Source organism: Nesoenas mayeri, assembly GCF_963082525.1.
Source record: "Nesoenas mayeri genome assembly, chromosome: 2".
Classification (NCBI taxonomy): Eukaryota; Metazoa; Chordata; class Aves; order Columbiformes; family Columbidae; genus Nesoenas; species Nesoenas mayeri.
The window spans coordinates 114,929,383-114,944,692 of NC_137543.1; the positions used below are offsets into that span (position 1 = coordinate 114,929,383).

General features: G+C 40.9%; 1 protein-coding gene across 1 annotated transcript in view; it reads right to left on the reverse strand.

The window, feature by feature from the left end:
• Positions 1–14,867, reverse strand: part of NPSR1 (neuropeptide S receptor 1) — a gene marked incomplete at its 3' end in the record, with an annotated part of 60,275 nt that extends 45,408 nt beyond the window's left edge. Inside the window, exons 1-2 of the mRNA XM_080340509.1 lie at positions 14,085–14,867; positions 1,130–1,262 (exon numbers count right to left, since the gene is read on the reverse strand). Of these exons, the coding sequence (XP_080196635.1) occupies positions 1,130–1,262; positions 14,085–14,231 (280 nt within the window). The 5' untranslated portion in view covers positions 14,232–14,867. The remainder of the gene's footprint in view (positions 1–1,129; positions 1,263–14,084) is intronic.
• Positions 14,868–15,310: the final 443 nt, after the last annotated feature.

Consider the following 15,310-nt stretch of genomic DNA (forward strand, 5'->3'; position numbering starts at 1 on the left):
CTTCACCTCCTCACCTTGCAATAATTCTTAAAGCACCTGTAGTCATGCACCAGTCCCTTTGCCTCACTTTGCACACCACAGTCCAACTGTTTCAACTGAGAGCAGTTCTTCAAATGAGACAAGCTCCTGGTTGAGATCATGAGCAGGAAGTCATCTACTTGCAAAGAATGCATGCTGAAAACTGCGGAGTATGGTCCTTTGCTTTTCCAGTTTAAACAGAGATAAAGCAAACATCAAAGGAGGATGCAATATTGCTGGGAAATCACATATTAGATAGCTCTTTAGTGGAAAAGTACTCTAATTCCTACCATATCTTGCAAAAAAAAAGGCAATAAAAAGCATTTAATATATCCTACATACACAAACAATACAACACAGCTGTCTCATAAGCAGGGATTAGTAGCAGGATACTGTTATAGAAACAGCACATATTTTCCCTTGGGAAAATTAAACCCCCACAAATTTAGCCCATTCAAGGCCACAGAGAAACAATATGCTGCTTATGCTCTTGTTTCTGTTCCTAGTTGCTGAGATTGACATTTTACAAACTGGGTTTCTGTATATTTTCCATTTTGTTTAAATACTACAGAGTGCTTGGATCAGCATCCTTTTTTCCATTCAAAAAAACCTAGCTAAATGCATTCCTCTCCATATTCAATTTTTTTCTATTACTCTTAAACCCGACAACATGGAGTTATTCTCACTCTTCAATACAAGAGAGTAATTGATGGAGCAACACCATGATGAAGTACTTCAGAAAGGGTTTTAGCAGAAAAACACAAGAATTTCATCTTAAATTAGTTTAATTTAAATAGTTCCATGACAACAGCTGAGGACATAACTTCTGGGAAATGTGGATGCAAATTCAGATTGTAAGATAAGTTTCAGTGAACTCAATGAGCTGCAGCTGCTGCATCTGACACAGACGCTACTACATCTAGCAACATCTTTTTAGATCAGAGACCAACTCAGCCCTAAGATACGCAGCCATCCATCTGTGTTATGGCAAGCTGCAGCTGGACATTAGGTGGCAAGTGAATTGTTCACCACTTAAATTGCATTTTCTTATTTGGCATTTTAATAGTAATTCCCGTGCAGTTCAGATGCCCTTTCCCCTCCCATACACTACCTGTGATTGCCAACTGTGTAACGAAGAAGGTCATTCGAGATTTCCGCTTCCTCCTCCAGGTAGAGAAGAGCACAATGGCATTTCCAGCAATTGTGACAATAAAGAGAATCCAAAGAGTCACCAGCTGCTCTGTCTGCATTGGAGAGAAGGAAAAAAAGCATATTGATAGGTGGATGGGTAGTGACTTGGGTTAAACCAGTCAGTTATCCTAGGACAAATGAGATAAGAATGGAAAACAAGAGTGAAACATGAGTTTTGCCAATTGATTTCTAATTTTTTTAGCCTAAAAGGTATTTTCTTTCTTTCATAAAATACTTAACATGCATCATTGCTGGTGATGTTCATCCCAGCTTGATTTGCAGTGCCTGTATATTGCCTCTATCTTCATGAAACCACTAGCTAAAATGACAGGCAGCCCTCAGTTTTCTCGTGTTGCTCCAGCAAGCTGTGAAATAACCAGCTGCCTCACTTTGTAAGGAATATTGATAGATGGGCTCCTTTGGAGAAATGGGGAAAATAAATACTTCCCTTCTTCCCAGCTCCAGTAAGTCTGGGTCATCCAAAAGCCCTGGGAAATTCAGACCTCCACTCCATGATCTAGATGTGAACCAAGATTGAAAAGAAAGCGTGACTCAGTGTAAGGAAAAGTAAAATTGTGTACTGAACATTACGTGATGACAAAACGTCCCCTAGTGGCAGTATGTACAAAGAAAATAAAGTAAGAAAAGTTATTCACGCTCTCAAAGCATCAGAATCTTCTGGCCGCAAAGACAAAGGCATATGTATCCACATTTGCTTGTTTTGTGAGTGCACACCAAATCTTCTCCCTCCTTTTGGCCTACCAAAACCTATTTGGTCCCCTCTAGATGCAGGGTATTTGTTTTTTGGTGGCTACTCTGTAGGTTTCCCCTTACCATGTGAGAGTGTGAAGTTCATGTTTTCCCCATAGCAGCCAGCCAGCTCTGAGGCTGAGAAGCACCAAGTCTGATGAACATGGCGTCAACTTGAAGAAAGTACTATTCATTTCTGCAAAATTCTCACTTATAAAACCTATCCTGTGCAAATCTGCCTGTAGTGGCATGCAGAAAGATGGTTCTGCTGCTCTTCTGCAAAGACAAGTAGAAGAGAGGGGATTTTTCACAGAAACAGTTGGGTTTGAAGGGTATAAAGCAGGGGAGTTCAGGAGAAAAAAAAAAAAAATCCTAATGTATCCAGCAGCAATAAAATGCACATTATTATTGGAGTTGAAGAGAGAAAAACCCATACATATAGCTCAGCAGAACTGTTAGTTAGAAAGGTAAAACCAATTTCCATAAGGGAACCCTTTCCCAGAACCTGCTGCTCCTGAGCAGACCCCTGCCTTGGATGTTTCAGGAGGAGACTGTACCTATGAATTAAATAAAGAAGAGCCTTCAATCCCTTGCTCTGCCTTCTATGGCTTTCCAATGCTTCAGATGCATCGGTTGCCTGGATTCACATCATAGCAAATGGGATGAGTTTTGGGTTATGTCAATGCAAAGACTTGGGATCTTCCAGTTCCTGACACCAAACTCACAATAGGGGGAGCTAGTGGAAAATACAGGAGACAGGTAAGGGCTGTAGTTGAAGAGGGATTCCAGCTGCTGGCCCTACACAAGTGACCCCAAGCCTCTGTCCTGAGCAGGTTGGAGCGAAGGAGACTGCCAGTGAGACCTGTGCCTACCTGACGGTGCTGAGAGTGGAGCAGAAGGAGGTGAAAGCACTCATTAAAAGCACTTCACAGCCACTAACCCATGACTTTGTCATGTGTGAGCAGAAACTAGGACTCCAACTGCCTACAAAAGAGAAAACGACTCAGCTGTGAGTGTGGGTAGTGAAGGCAAAATGTCAGGAAAGGAGCAGGGGTAAGGAGCTTCTTGCCCTGCCATGAGCTTTAGTGCCTCCTCAGCTGCCAGCCCCTTCCTGGCCATCAGCTATGGCTCCTCCTCATGGAGGAGCCACATGTGGGAACCAACCTCAACTTTCCTCCAGGCAGGTAGCCACATTACCCTGTGGGTTATGTGGGCATGCAGGAAAGGTTAGACAGGGTGCATGAGCAATTTGAGGCTGCACTCCGTGCCTGAACCCAGAGATTAGCTTAAGCATACAATGAAGGCTGTGTTTCAATGGTTTCACTTTTCCTGGCATGATAACTTTTTCTAAGGTAATCTGCTATTTGGACTATCTCACCTAATTTCAAAGCTCTAAAGAGAGACTACTCTAAATTGTCATAGTGTAGTCTAAATAATAGCAGTATCTGAGATGAGTCACCATTCATCTCACCTACCTTGGGATGGCCTGTCTCTGCTGATTATAGAGTGACCTGGATAAGACAACTTGTGTGGGCTGGATGCTTAGCTTTTAAACAAAAAAAAGCCTCTCCACCTATTTTAGGTGTCTGCAAATCTCTTGGGTTTCTTGGATACAAATTCCCTTCAAAATGTGTGGCAGGGACATGATGGAACTATTTTTATGGGGATGATTTGCTTTGTACAGGAATTGGAAGGAATTGTCTTTTTGGAAGGTAATTAAAATTTTAGAAGTAAGATTTCATATCACTTTTGTCCTTGAAACAAGTAGGTTCTCCTCAGGGTTTGGTTTGTCTTTTCCATTCCAGAAAATATCTTTCACACATGGAGAAAACTGAGGGGCAAGACTTGTTACCCTTTTCTCTGGTATAAAATCAGGACAGCATTTTCTTGAAATAAATTCTGTATTCCTGTATTAAACTGATATGGGTAGGAACAGAACAAGGGTATGACACTCAAACCTTATTATAATACCTGCAGAAGAAATAGCTATGGAGCAACAAAGAGTGTGTTAGAGGGGTGTTTCCCCACCACAGGGGCATGACACTTATGGTCAGTTTAAATCCCCTCCTGCCAAGTTAAAAAGCAGTGCTTAACAGTTTAGCAATTTTAGGCTAAGGCTTTGTGGAAATATACAATTAAACCAGACTACAAAGATAATCTAAAAGGTGCAAAAGCTGAATACAGGAGAGGTAAGATTGAAAGGCTGTGGACAAAGAAATAAAGATAAAGTTTCTATTAATCTATTTGTGGTAGCTGCCATTGAGAGAAAAGACAAAAAGATCTCATTCTTTGGGATTAAGGAGCTATAACAATAGGCAACTTAAATCACTGCAGTCTCTCAGTCTGTGTTAAACTGCAGAATGAAAACTTCTGTGGTTATTAATGGGATGCCCACTGTGATAAAGGCCTTTGTGGAGGCTAGGATTAGAATTCAAAATGATCTTGATGAATTGGAAACATACACTGGCAAAAAAAACCCCAAGATGCTATTCAACAAAGGACAAGTACAGGACCGTGCAGTGCAATGGGTGTAATAACATCAGGTTGGGCGAGCCTTCAAAACGTCTCTCCTGAATGTCGCAGGTAAAGTGACACACAAGTGCAACATGATGTAGTCATGTCACCCTGCCATGAGAGCGACAACCACCACCATGAGATCAAAGCTAGTCTCGTGTGGCTCTGCTCTAATCCTTCCACTGCACCCAGCTGCTGTACTGTGCCCACTCCTAGGCACCGCGCTTCCAAAGAGACATAGAGCGATGAGTTGACAGCAATCTAGAGGATATAGCCAGGGAAAAAGACAGAATGAATTATGTTGCTTAATCTAGCAAAAGGCAGTCCACAAGCCAATATGAACAAAGCCTTGAAGACAGAAATAGGCTCATCTAAAAAAGGAAAGAAATAACCTCTTCTTCAGATCTGCTGCAGTGAAGCAAACCTACAGCACAGAATTCAGGTTGATAATTAAAAAAAAAAATACTTTGAAATATACCTTATATAGAAATTGACTTAGTGAAACCTCCATCTGGCTATTACATTAGAGGGATAGCCTACTGATCCCTGAACTTCATTCGAGCTGCATTTTTCTATAATTCTGGCTTATTTGTCACCTTAAGGTTGCTTAGACATATAGTTGTTATTTCATTTCAGTCTTGTTTGTTTATCAAGCAGAAATCTTCTTTTTGCAACAACCTTCAGCAAGGTGATTTACAAAAACATTGTTTAGTAATATGTTACACAGACATCAGAGGCATTCTGCATAAAAAGAAAAACATTAACATCTCCCAAACTCCTGTGTAGAAGCTTTTGGCAAGGACTGCTTTTGCAATGGCCATCGCTAACTATATTTCATGAGAATGCTGTGAGGGAGACTGGTGAGAGACATAAAAAGGACACACAGGTCTCCTTGCTAAATTGGTGAACTGTCATGCTCATGATCAGGTTCAATGCTAGTAGACTGCATTGCTTTTTCTTAAAGGAAAAAAAAAAAAAAAAACAAAAAAGAAACATCTTTTCTCATCATCTAAAATAATCACTTTAATTGCAGACTATGTCAGAAAATGAAAGAGTCTAGATTTTGCTTTTTTTTGACCCTGTTGTAAAAGATCTGAGAAGATCTAGAGTCTTGAAATTTCAATACTGAAAATGTTCAGGATAAACTTGCTATTTTAACAGTGCTCATTTAGGATGGAACAACAATAACAAAAAAAGAAACAAAAGAAAACAAAAAACACAACGGGAAGATCAGTTTCCCAAGGCAGACAGGTGCCAAGCAGCTTGACTGATTCTAGTCAGACATTTATAGTCAGTTTACCTCGAAGGCAAATTGCACTTAAGACAGCAACACTGAAAGAAATCAAAGATAGAAACTCATCAGCACAATTTAATTGAGGAATCTCAAAGGTACTGTCACAACCTCTGACATAATTCACAAAGCTTTTTTAAAATAAAGCAAAAATAAATAGAAAACTCTCTGTCTCATACTGCCAGATTTCTCCACAGCAGAAACTCTAGAGGAGCCTTGTGGGGTCTAACTGATGCCTAAAATTATCTAATGGGAGGATGCGGAGAAGATGGAGCCAGTTTCTTCTCAAAAGTACACAATGAAAGGACAAGAGGCCACAAGTAAGAGTTGTAACACAGGACGTTTTAATTAGGTATTATGAAAAAAAAAAAAAGTGAGAGTGGTCAAACACTGGGATGGGAGCCAAGAGAGGCTGCAAGATTTCCATTCTTGGAGATATTAAAAACTTGAGTGGACACTGCGTTGAGCACCTGGCATAGCTTGAATTTGCTTTTGAATGGTTGGCACAGGTGACCTCCAGAAGTCCTTGTGTACCTGAATTATTATGTACACACAAGTATGTCTGAGGAATGTGCTTAAAACTAGAATACACTTACACAGACATAATCTGATTAATGCTTTGCACAAGTTATACATTATTTATTGTATCACAGAAATATGAACAACTCAGAAATTTGTGGGAATCTTTATGTACATCAAAATGCACGCTGCAAGTAAAGAGTACAGTTGTAAATGCTACTGGCAGGGAAATGCCACAAACATTAGTCTTAGGGAAGGGGCCTTTAAAAGTATAAGATGGCATTTGTCTTTTGCTTACATGGAGGCCTGAGATGAAGAATTTCTGCGAGGGTGTGTCCAACTTAAACACCGAGCTGTCAGAAATAAAGTGTGATGCCACTGAAAGGATCCTGGTTATTGTTATTTTTACCAGTTACAAAATAAATTTTCTTTAATACATAAAGAACAAACTTGGTTAAAGTGCCAACTGGAAACATCCATGTTTCTGCTTGTGTTGAAACTTCCAACACAAGTTGGGTTTTGAAAAAAAACACAACAGAAGACACAGCTAACAGAAATCTGCTTGAATGTAAGCTGTAGGTACATTACACATACTTTAGTTGTAGGAAGCAGTTCTGACTGTCAAGAGGGAACAAAGTAAAGGGTACCAAATATCTTATGAAAAGGGTGATCAGAATTCTTAGGCTAACAGTAATCTTTATACAGTAAATGGTAGTCACCTGAATGTGAAAGTTCAGCTGATTAATTCGAGTCACCTCCTAATGTTCAAGAAAAGCTGCAAAAATGGCTGGATCCCTCTTGATTCATATGCTGTTGGGCCTTGTCTCAAAAAGAAAGAAACATATTAACAATGGGAAGATCCCTCAAATCTTGTGTCCTAGTTGTTACAAGCAGCAGAAATTGTGCTGGTCATCCTTGTAATAGAAGTGTGTTTTGAGGGAACCTTCTCTATCTAGCAAGGCAAAACTGAGATGTTTCTATACAGACTTCACAAAGGATGTTTCTGAAAATTTTGGGAAAGCAATTTGATTGACACTGAAAAGCTCTGGGAAAACTCATGTGAAGATAAGAAAGACTGAGAAAAGAGAAAGTTCAAAGTTTTTTATTTTATGTTTGAATGTACTTTCACTATGATTGAATTAGAGAGGAACATATTTGGGCAGGCAACAAGCCCTCCAAGGGTTATCTGTTTTTGGTAGAGTGGCCTGGAACTGAGCCTGATTCAAACTGCATAAACACTAGTGCAGCCACAGGTTTGCCTCTGGAACTGTTGCTTTCCTGTTTCATAGAATCATAGAGTAGTTTGGTTTGCAAGGGACTTTCAAAGGTCACTAGGCCAACCCCTCTGCAGTGATCAGAGACATCTTCAGTTGGACCAGGTTCAACATCAGTGGTCATGACTGATAGCTTTCTTATCTCCTTCTGCACAATGACTGCTTTACTGAGATGTTTCCTTACAGTCTGGCTGTGTTATCCTCCCAGCATATGGCTATAGGTCATTCTGGTGATCCTGGGATGCATTGCTTCGTGAGGTCTTCACAACACATCAGAGATGCTAGCAAGAGTCATTTCTTCACAGATCTTTACGATTAGAAGAAGGGCACAGATGGAAGGGACCTGAGCTTATGTTTTCTATTTTGCCAAATCTGAGAATCAGTTTTGTTTGAGTTTGTGTCTATATGGTATTGCATTTGGAGTCTGTGAATGTTAATGTGTCATGTAGAGGAAAAATCTATAATATTTTCTTCCTTTTAGACTTAGGAAAACAGACAAGCTGAGGAAGCTTATTAACTAAATCAGGATAGTTTCTCATGGAAATGGGTAATCATGTTATTACGATTAATTTCACTTATTTTTGAAATGTAGCAAAACTATCATTTTTCTGAATCTCCAGTTTTTAAAAACTGTGTTTCTTAGCTCTTGACTTCATCATCACAAATGAGACAGGGGCCTTTCAGTGCACAACATCTAATGCATGTGAATTGCTGTGATCTTTCCAAGTTTAAATAACAGCTAAACAAACTACCTTCCACCCTGCTGCAAAATCCTCCATAGGTGTGACTGGGACAGAGGGGAAGATTTTTAGTTAATAACAAATTGTAACAATTCAATTTTACCAACAGATAAATAACATTTGCCATTCTACTGTGTTTTGGTACAAGATAGATAGTGGAGATAGTACTGTTCAATTATTGCAGGACCTTTTTTTTACCCATTGCACCCTAGGAAACTTCCACAGAAGCAGACAAACAGATATCTCTGATTTTAATGTAATCAAAAAAGACATATTTTTTCATGGTGTATGTATCTATTTTTTTCTAAAACATTTTCAACATGAAGAGATAATATTAAGTCGCTCAATGGCCCATCCATAATTGTATAATTTTGATAGCCCTATTAGAAACTGTGAAATGCTGTTTTTTGGTTTTTTTTTTCTGAATCACAAAAAGGCATAAAATATTGAAGTATGCCTAATCTGTACAACTGAAAAATCTCAAAAACCTGGAGAAATGAATACTTTCTGGGCATATTTATACAGGATAGTCAGACAGACACAAACCCTGTGGCTGTGTGGACCATGGAGGCAAACATACGAGGGATGCTTGGACAAAACTGCCCAAATCAGTTGGCCCAAAGCTACCCTCAGTCAGGCTGTCATACAGTCAGATCACTTCTCTGTTGCATTTAAGCTACTAGATGAAGCCAACCTGGACAACAGCATGGCAGATTTGTTTCATGAGGAGTTCATAGGGTGATAGAATGGCTTGGGTTGGGAAGGACCTTAAAGACCATCTAGTTCCAACCCCCTTACCATGGCCAGGGACAGCCTCCACTAGAACAGGTTGCCCAAAGCCTCCTCCATCCTGGCCTTGAACACTTCCAGGGATGGAGCATCCACAGCTTCACTGGGCAAACTATTCCAGTGCCTCACCACCCTCATACTGAAGAATTTCTTCTTTATATCTCATCTAAATCTACTCTCATTCAGTTTAAAGCCATTAGCCCTTGTCCTATCAGTACATGTCCTTGTAAGAAGTCCCTCTTCAGCTTTCTTCTAGGTCCCCTTTAGGTACTGAAAGGCTGCTATAAGGTGTCCCCGGAGCCTTCTCTTCCCCAGGCTGAACAATCCCAACTTTCTCAGCCTGTCTTCATAGGAGAGGTGTTCCAGCCCTCTAATAATCTCAGCATTCCTTCTCTGGACTTGCTTCATGTCCATGTCCCTCTTACATTGGGGACCCCAGAGCTGAACACAGTACTCCAGCTATTACATTCTTTTCTATACTCCAGCTATTTCACTTTATATACAGCTATTACATTACTCAGCTATTACATTCTCAGTGCAGCATCTCAGGAACAGCAACAGTCACGAAGGCATATTGCAGAGGCTGTGTTCAGGAGTACCTGACACCTTATTTGTGTGGACTTAATTCTCCTCCTCTCCCCCCACCAAAAGATTGTAAAGTTACTTACGAATTATTTGATATGCTTATTTTTCTGAAATGTATGATTGCATTTGCAGAGATTAGTGCAGAAATTTGACAGCATCCATTATTATTTTTCTATTATGTATTCAATGATGGGATGCTCTGTAAGCTTTGCTTGAAAAATCAGAATGAGCAATAGCATAAGCAAATGCTTTCCAGGAGATAAAGAGACTCCTGTGTTTGGATGAAATGACAGGGACAATAGATTCTGACTTAAAGAGGCTCTGAGAGGCTCTGACCATCCTACAAAACAAGTACATGCAAACCTAGTCTCCACACAGTGGTGTCCTTAGCTCTGTGCTGGAGATGGTAAGCCCTAACCTTTGTAAAGACCATTAGGCTCTATGGATAAGCAGCACATGGTCTTAGAATTGTGTTTACTCTGGCATGGCTATATAATCTTGTTTAATATCTGAGCTATGTGGGCTAAAACATGCAAGTACAGGGAATGCTACAGTGTAGGGGGAGGACAGTCACAGGCAGAGTCAAGCCGTCCTTCCTGAAACAAACTGGGAATTTAGATCATATGTGCAAAGTAATTTCTGGTGGATTCGATATACACATTGCTTCTTCTGGGAACTCAAACACTTCAGCGTCACTGCTGCTGTGATGCTGCATGGCACAATAACCAGTGCTCATGGGGCCAGAGGGAGCAGGACATCAACATGTGGACCAATGGATGGGGTTCACACATGGCAGGGGAGAGACTGGGGTTCCTAAACAACCTAGGATAAATAACAAAACCTTTGTGTCCTGCTGCACAGGTGAGGACTCAACTCTACACATCAGAAAACAAAACAAGAACATGTACTAGATGATGGAAGCCAGCCCACTCTCCTGGGAGACAGGAGATGGAGGTGGGAACCCAGTCCCACTAAAAAGGAACATCGGCTGGGATTTTTCTCTTTTTGAGCACTCCAACATTTATTTCACAAAAGTAGCACATCCCATTTCTTAGTGGACATCTTGAAAAAGAAGCAAGCCCTACTCAGTCCTCTCTGACAATGAGCACATGCTCCTACTATTGTGGAAGCTTTGAGGCTGCTGTGGGCCTGGAAAGGCTTTTCTCCAGCCCTGACGAAGCCTCCCGACCCTGTGGACAACCAGGGGGAACCTATTCTGAGATTTCAGCTTCTCTCCAGACAGGTTTCTGGTTTGCACCTTCTCAGGTTCATAGACAGAAAAATGTCCTAAAGTAGAAGAAGGCCACAGGTGTTCAGATAATCTCTGGCCTTTTCAGATTACTGCATTTGGCAGAGGGGAGTTTACACTCAGAGCCCTTTTAGAGATTGACTAAATGCACATGGGTGAAATTGGAAAGAGATGTAATAAACTCTCCTTTGGCCTGGGAGTTTGGAACTGTAGTTAATACTGATTTACACATCTGTTCTGAATTTGGTGCTGACACAGCCAGCAGGACTTCTTGTGGTTTAAGACAGTAACCAACCTGGATGTCTCATGTAAAGGCATCCAGAAAGAAATATGATCTCGGTTTTCAGGGAACATTTGCGATAAAACAGGAGCAAGGCCTGAAGGCAGGTGGGATGAGCCAGTGCCTTTCCCATGGGAAGCACCAGCTCATCTTCCATGCTGCGTGGGTGCACCAAATCCTGCCCCAAAGGCTGTGACTCTGTGTTCCAAGAGCCAGTCTAGTTAGCATACATGGCCACAGTCTCAAAGCAGATTTTATGGGCAAAACCTTGGTGAGCAGCTGGCCAAAGAGTAATGATTACCAGAAGGAAAACACGTATTCCTCCAAGTGGATGAGATGCTCCACCTCACAGCCAAAAAAAAAAAAAAAAAAAAAAAAGAAAAGAAAAAAAAAAGAAGAAATCTAATTGAGCAGGCAAAATGCTTTCTAATCTGAAGCGGCACAGGATTTTGTTGTTAAGCTCTGAAGAGGAATAGGCAGAAACTCAAATGCCTCTGAAAGGGAAGCACTCACAGCTCAGCCTGTAACAGAACTTTTTGGCACTGAAATGCTCTAAGGCATATTATTTTACTTTTGTCATGTTGCCACCCCAATATAACACAGACACTACCTTAGGTGAGTCCAGGCTGTCCTTCTGAAACACGGGAAGAAAAGAAGAAAATAGCGAATACTCCCATAGTTTGAGCAGCATGTGGGATACCCTACATAGTTGTCATTGGGTAAAATCGTTAAGAAGTAATTAACATAGGGCCTGCTCCAGGTACTGGGTAAGTGCCACTCCCTTGTCTCCATTTATTGGCTTAGATCACATTTTCCTATGACTGTTTTGGTGAGTAGTTTACACCTGATTATTCCAAACAGAAATATATTGTGTGCCCTGTGTTGGACTTCTGCATCCCAGTACACAGGCTCTGGTGTCAACCTGTGCAGTGGGTGTTTGTCCAGCCTGCCTTTACTGTCAGCCATGGGCTGCCATGTGTTTGAAAATACCAATAAAAGGCCAAAACCTCATTTGTAGCTACATTTTGAGCACTGAGCTCTGTTTTTTAATCCATTCAGCCTATTCCAAGCTGAAACTTTTATTGCTTTATCTGCTTAACTGCAGGGTTGTGAAGAAGAAAGTGATGCTGCTCAACTTGCTGGACGGGGCAAGGACACAGCCACAACATGGGCAGCACTGGTGGAGGCCAGCTAACCAAGTCAGTAGGGATCAGCAGCACCTTCCACACATGAGCTGAAATTGCTGGCAGGGAGCCCTGTCTCCCCTGCCCTGTAGTCATCAGAGCAGGTGCTTTATCCTTCTTTCTTGCAGCAGCACCAGCTGTCACTTATCTCCAGAGTCAAAATATTTCCATGTTTATCAACAGCTAGTAATTTATGTGAAATGAGTGAACCTCCTCACAAAGTTCAGGCTATATGTGCCAGAGCTAGACATCTGACAGGGGAGTGCAAGTCTAACGAGAAGCTCTCAGCTAACGGAATTAAGTTTCCTTTAGCAATGGACGAGCATGCATGACTATCCATGATTTCCTAATGATTGTAATTTACTCAATCTTCCCTATTAAGGAGCATTTTTCTGCCTAAGGACTTTCTAATAATGGAATTAATAGTCACTTTTACCATTATAAAATACTGCTCCTGTGACATTGTTCAGATTTACAGCCCTAAGTGTGGAGAGAAGAAAGGAGATAAAGAGAAAGTTATTAAAAAATATTTTACTTGCCATTTCTGCTTTTTTTTTCAAGAGCATTTTAGGAGTCTAACATAGGAAAAATAGAAGAAAAATATTTTCATCCTTGAAATCTCAGATATGAAAGCCTGTCTTATCAAGGAAAAAAATGTATCAGCAGCCTGTTAAAAGAGACCTTTATTAATTAATAGTAGAACTACAGATCAAGTTTTCCCTTAACAGGGATGGAAACCTGTTGCAATTCCATTGATCCCACTGATATTGTATCAGAGCACTAACGATATCACAGAAATCAAAATTACTTCTGACCATATACCCTTTTGCCCAACATATTGTCAAATGTTGTAAATGTCTGTATCTTTCCAGCTGAGAGTGATCTCTTTGGTCCTGAGCTCCAGAAGGAATGGCAGGGTGCTCCTTGTCAGACTTTTTAATAGCTTGAATTTAACTTGTACAATGTGCCACAACACTGAAGTGACACATGACATGCAGCCCGAAATTAAACAATAACAACAGACACAGAAATCTGAAGGAAAGATGAATTTCAGTACCTCTTTCATCTTTTTCCTACATTCACATATTGCAAGGGTGATGTTTGTTTGAGGAAATGAATGAATACATTTCCCATATCACTCAACAGCATTCACAACTGAATGATTCATCTGCTGCATTCTTAACAGCAGCCTTCAACAGACACTGCATCCCCCATTCAAGTTAAAAGCAAACAAACAAACCAACTAATTAGAACCTGTCTCTCATGATTAAAAAACAAAAAAACAAAACCAACCAACAGAAACCCCTCTCACTTGTCTACAATATTTGTTGCAGGTGGAAAATTGGAAAGAAATCCCTTGTGTCAAAATGATGGTAAAAAGAAAAGACATAAAAGATGTATTAAGTTAATACAAGCTTTTGATTGAAGATGCATGTATAATTACAATACCTCTATAGAAAAACAGTACCATCCCCTCTTGGAAGGGGATACAGTAAGCTAAGACCTAAAAGTCAGAACTCCAATTCTTATAACTATTTTGTTTCTCAGTAAATGCCTCACACATGCTGTTTGCTGTATTCGCACGGGAAAAAAACCCACAAACATCCGGGCAAAAGTCTAGTTACCTGCCTGCAGAGGTGCTGAATATGCACCACTATTGCAAGCATGTGAGAAAAGTAACGCACGCCTTAAAAGAATACCTTAAAAGAATAGTAAAAGGATCCCCACTCCTCTTCTGGCACCACTTCAGTGAAAGTCACCGTTTCAGTGCAGGTGACAAAGGTAAGATCCAGCCAGTCGGTGCCTCCCTGGGAGCTGCTGCTGGCTTCTGTGGAGCCCACTGCCATCACTGGATTTTGTTCGAGTTGTCTAGGTGCTTGTTTTTGTAAGAGTTAACACAGCCAGGCTTCTCCTGTAAAGGCACAGCAACAAAACCAGCTTCTCACTGCTCCACCACTGGCTACCAGAGGTGTCGGGCTTCAATGCAGCTGAGTGATAGAAAAAAATAAAAAAAAAAAAAAGAAAGCCAAGCTGGCATCGTCCCTTTGAGCTTTTCTTCTGTACAACTCTGACGACAGCCATCCACATGCTCTTTTCAGCAACAGAAGCTGCAGCCAGTAAGAAAGCCAGTGTGTGGACCCAGCCATGTGCCTTGTGGATTGTCTTGCACCCCAAGTTGCCAGTCAGGCACACCTGTAAAAGTGTGGATCTCCTCTTGTATTAAGCTCGGGAGCCTGGCTCTTCCACTCAGCAGCTTTACTTACTTACTGCTCAGCTAGCTTTGACTTTGATTACCTGCAGAATTATGGTATATCAAAGTACAAGCACTAACGCACTCTCCTGTATTAGCAAAACCTATTAAGTTTTTAGGCTTAAGCTATCACAGTTTCCCTGTCAATGTCTGCTTGACTTCTGAAGTTGTCTTTACCAAGAAAAAAAAAAAAATAAATAGGCCTTCACATTTGCCTTTGCAAAGAGCTCAAACCTGCTGCACGCCCAGTACGAGCAGTGCTTTCCCAGCCATATGGAGAGCCTGTCTGGAAAGGTATGGGTCCTAGAGATGACTAGTGTCACTTACAGGCTCAAGGACTCTTCTGAACAAGGTAATCAATTACCTTTCTACTTGCTGGTTTTTTTGGGACACTGAAGTCACTTATCCTCCATTGATTCAGACGTTTTTCCCCATCTCTAGCAGTGTTACTCTGGGTTTACACCAAGTCAGCAGATGGACTTGTGCACGCTTTCCCTGCCCAGAGAGCAAAACCACATGTAAATCCAGAACTCGTTCAGCTTTTTGGAGATGGTCTGCCTTGATACCAACACAATCCTAAGCAGAATGCAATGCATGTCCACAGCCATTCTCCACCAACTCAAATTCCTATTACCTGCTCGTGGCATAACCCAGTCCTGTCTTCATAACATTCCC